General features: G+C 53.3%; 1 protein-coding gene across 1 annotated transcript; it reads right to left on the bottom strand.

The window, feature by feature from the left end:
* Nucleotides 1–2,107: 2,107 nt before the first annotated feature.
* On the bottom strand, nt 2,108–4,037 carry LOC132221313 (mediator of RNA polymerase II transcription subunit 26-like). Its single transcript, XM_059675539.1, is given in 2 exon segments — nt 2,108–2,261; nt 2,264–4,037. Coding segments are annotated over 2 exon segments (1,794 nt in total). The 5' UTR covers nt 4,026–4,037; the 3' UTR covers nt 2,108–2,229.
* Between the last annotated feature and the right edge of the window lie 389 nt (nt 4,038–4,426).

The raw sequence follows: 4,426 nt of genomic DNA, 5'->3' as shown, positions 1-4,426 counted from the left end.
GACTGACAGCTGACAGAGGGGAGGTGGGAAGGGCAGATGGGATGAAAAAGGTGAAGAGATTAGCTAAAGAACATATATGCATAGCCCATCTACACAGACAACAGTAAGGTGATGACCAGAGAGAAGAGGAGGCGGGGGGTTGGGTGGAGGTGGGCAAGGTTGAGGGGGCATTTGTAATACTCTCAACAATAAAATAGAGAGAGAGAGAGAGCAGAAGAAGCAAGAAGACCAGTTAGGAGGCTATGGTAATGGTCCTTTAAGTTATTTTGATGAATGGAACTATCTTGGTGGCAATGGCAGTGTAGAGAAGTGGATGGATTTGAGAAGCACTTTGGAGATTAATCCAACAAGACTATTTTGAAGAAGAGCAGAAAAGTAAAAATCAAGGATGAGTCCTAGGTTTCTGGCCTGAAGCAGCAAGATAGATGACATAGTCATTTACTGAGATTGGGAAGCCTGAGGGGATTTTAAAAATGAAAAGGGGATTGAAGTTTCATGTAGGACATGTTGTGTTTGAGATGCCTAAAAAATGTTCCAGTGGAGCCACCATGTAGGCAGCTGGACAAACAAGTCTGTACTTCAGCAGGAGGTCCTGAGCTAGATACGTAGGTGTGGGCATTTTTGAGTCTGTAGGCCGACGCTCTATCTACTGAGCCAAATCGGTCAGGGATGGTGTGGGCATTTTTAATATAGAGAGGGTGAGATGAATTTATGCATTAAATGTTTTACTGGAAATAATGCATGGAAAGTGTTGGGGTCCAACCCCAGCAGGCCTAGGGGTTCCCAAAGGTGTGGACAGAGTGGGCAAAGAAGGAATGACATGGAGGCAGCGTTCAGTCGACCATCATAGCCAGGTTCTTTTTACGGAGACAGCCTCTGAGACAGCGTTCAGTTGATCAGCAGCCTAGCCAGGTTCTCCAGCCAGGTTCTGTGTTTTTTTGTGTGTGTGTTTTTTTATAGAGTTTTTTTGTTTGTTTGTTTGTTTGTTTTGTTTTTTTGTGCAAATGGTTTTTATTTTATTTTTTATTTCCCTATTTATATCACAAGGTGTCCACTTACTGGACCAAATAGCAAAGTTGCTCCCTTCTGCATCCTGAGAACACAGAAGTTTAGATACTGTACATTCACTAAGGCTCTTTGTTTTTGCAAATCGCGTTATGACAACCATCAGGCAAACGAATCTAAAGGAATGGTCATGAGTGTTTCCAGCGCACAGACAGGTCTCCTTGCCAGCAGCAAAGCTTTACACACCGGTAGCACCTGTGGGAACATTTTGTTTTGGGGATGAGACTCTAGAAAGGTGAAGTTTTCTAGATATGTGCAGAAAAGGGAAAATGAAAAAATAGAAAGGAACATTATTTGGATGGTGGTGAAATGGAATGGAATAAACTCTAGAAAACAAATTTTTGCAGCATTTCTTTAAAACGTGAGTTTGAACTGAAATGAAACACTCATGTGTGGATGCCCATGGAGTGTGGGTCAAACAGCCTGGCCAGGGGCCCACCCGATGCCAGCAGCTCATTCCATCTGGCACCATGATGGAAACACGGGCTGGATGGGGTGCCCATAGGCCATGAGGTTGCCCACTGCCTCTAACACTCAGGGCCAAATGAAAGAACAGAAAACGCAGATAGATGAGATGCATGCTTCTGTCACTGTGTTAAAGGTAACTTCTCCCACAGGTTTTCTGTGCCTGCCTGCAACTGAGGTCCCAGCTCATGGATGCTGGGAAGTGTCCGCACCTCTCCTGGGGTGGGGAGCTGACGCATTTTATAGCTGGTTTGCTATAGAGTTCTGAACTCACTTTGCCGGCCTTCCTTCCACGCGGTCCTTCCTTTGTAATTTTGTTAGTAAACTGGTAGCAGCATTTCACAAAAGGAGAATTTTGAGGGAAGAACTTAGGCAGGGGTGGGCAAACTTTTTGACTCGAGGGCCACAATGGGTTCTTAAACTGGACCGGAGGGCCGGAACAAAAGCATGTGTTTGTGTGAACTAATATAAATTCAAAGTAAACATCATTACATAAAAGGGTACGGTCTTTTTTTTTTTTTTTTAGTTTTATTCATTTCAAACGGGCCGTAGTTTGCCCATGGCTGGCTTAGAGAGACCTAAGACCCCCCCGCCCCTCCCTTATGCCTCAGCTGGGCTCCAAACCACTGGAGGCTTCCAGTCCTGGCCACCCTCCTGCTAATTGCAAGGTGGGAATGCACTTAGAGGCTGAGGGGCCAATCAGTCTAAGCAAGCATAAGGCAGAATGTTCATCGCCCGCCGTCACCATGCGGATCAAGCGATATGCACTGCGTCCAGTCATACCAGTTACCCAGTGTGTCCAGACACCCATTCACCCCTGGCCACTGGTGGGCATGGATTCTGTCCAGATCGTTCTGCGTGACCTGGCGGCTTAGCTCCGGGAGGTCAGTGGATGGGCCTGGAGGCAGTAACACCTGTGGCGTCCTGGCCCCACGCCGGGCGCTCTCCTCCTGTTTCAGGTACTCAGACATGAAGTGGTGGGCCCCTGGGGTTTGTGCGCCCGAGGATGAGAGCAAGCTGCTCTGCCGGCTTAGGTAGGACTGAATGATCTCATTGCGCGGCAGCTCCTTCCAGTTCCTCTGCTCAAAGGGGCTTTGGAGGCTGGTCTTGGCCTCGGGTTTGTCCAGCTCTGTCCTGGGTTGCTCCGTGTGCACAGGGCTGTCGGCGCGCACTGGCTCTTTCTGGGTCAGAGGTTTGATCTGTCTTGTCATGGGGTCCGAGGAGAGCTTCCGCTCTTTTAACCGAACAGGCTTGACGCCGGCCTTGGCCACTTGGCCGCCCAAGTTCACCGTGTAGTCATGAGGCTGGCTCCTCTTCTCTTTGCTGTCTGAACCACCAGAGGAGGCTGCATCACTGTCCGCCCTAGAGGAGTCCGGGGAGAAGCCAGCCCCGGGTAGGATGGACTCAGCTGGTGACAGCCCTGCCTTGCCGACCGGCCCTGCCAGTCGCTGGTGGCCCTCAGGCTGCTCTAGCCAGTGCACTGGGCTCTCAGCACTGGGCTACAGCTCTAGCCGCCGCACAGGGTGTGTGCATGGCTGGGCAAGTGGCAGTGGCGATGGTACCTGCATGACATCGAGCGACTGGGGCCGAGGCAAGGGACTGGGCACAGAGCGCTTGAGTGAGTATGGGCTCCGCTGCCGGGCAAAGGAGCCCTCGTGCCGTGAGTTCCGGGGACTGAAGGAGCAGCGAGGTGGCCTTTTGGGGTGGGGAGGTCCCGAGGTCTGGTCCGCTCTTTCCAGCTGCTGTAGCACTGCAGCCTTGCGTTGCAAGCAGGGCCCGGAGGGCTGGCCCAGACCTGGGGAGCTGGTGTGCGGCCTCACAGCATTGATGGGGATCTTGATGCCCTGCTTGTCATTCTCGCCCTGCTCCAGGCAGCTGCCCTCAGGGCCCTGGTGCCTGCCACTGTGCAGGGGACCTGGGAAGCTCTCGGGGCTCCCACCTAACCCATTGGTGGGGAGAGGTGATGAGTTGGGAACCAGGGAGTCATGGGTTACTTTGGAGACCTTGGGAGGTGGCCCAGGGTGGCCAAGGTCACGCCGGTCCCTCTGGCGCTTGCGACTGCCCAGCCTGTCCAGCCGCAGCCCAGGCAGTCTCTGGATGTCATTGCGGTTCTTCAGGTCATGGATGCTCTTGGGTGCACTGGCCACCCCCGCCTCTGGCCGGCAGTTGCGGGCACCCCCGTTAGCAGAGCCAGGGGCACCTGCCAGCCCCCGAAGCACTGCCTCATTCTGGCGCACAGGCTCAATGAGCTTCTGCCAGTTCCGCAGCAGCTTCTTGGCCCGCTTGGCGAGCTCTTCATTCTTGGTCTTCTTGCGGACGTCATTGATGAGTTTCCCAAGTTTCGCCTCCTCCAGTGCCTCTTTGGTAATGGGGTATTTCTCCAGGCTGGAGATGATTTCCAACACCACCACGATGTTCTGGATGTTGCTTTGGGGATCGATGGCCTGCAGCAGCCGGTCCCTGATCTGCTGTGGAGACAATGGAGCCGCTGCCATTGCCTGGGCGAGGGGAGGTGGGGGGGTTGTGTGTGGGGGAAGCGGCCAGGCCCGCAGGCGGGCGGGCTGAGACGGGGGACTGGGACGAGGGTCACTCACTCACAGGCCTCCGAGAGCAGAGCCTCCTGTTCCCCGAGGCGCTGGAGGATGAGGGGGCTCTCGGGGTGGTGGAGAGGGAGCTGGGGCTCTTGCTCGGGCTGGGGGCGGTGCCGCCACCAGAGGAGGAGCCGCTGGAGCCCCACAGGAGCCACTGCTGCTGCTGCTGCTGCAGCCTGGAGAACCAGACTCCAGTCCTGTTACATCTGTATTTATACCAGTTGATTTTAATCCTATCAATCTCTATTCCAAAGGTTAGGGCGTTTCTTATCTCCATTTCAGGGAGTAAAGATTATGTAGCTTAA

Source organism: Myotis daubentonii, chromosome 1 (assembly GCF_963259705.1).
Source record: "Myotis daubentonii chromosome 1, mMyoDau2.1, whole genome shotgun sequence".
Classification (NCBI taxonomy): Eukaryota; Metazoa; Chordata; class Mammalia; order Chiroptera; family Vespertilionidae; genus Myotis; species Myotis daubentonii.
This window is presented reverse-complemented; position numbering and strand designations above follow the sequence as displayed.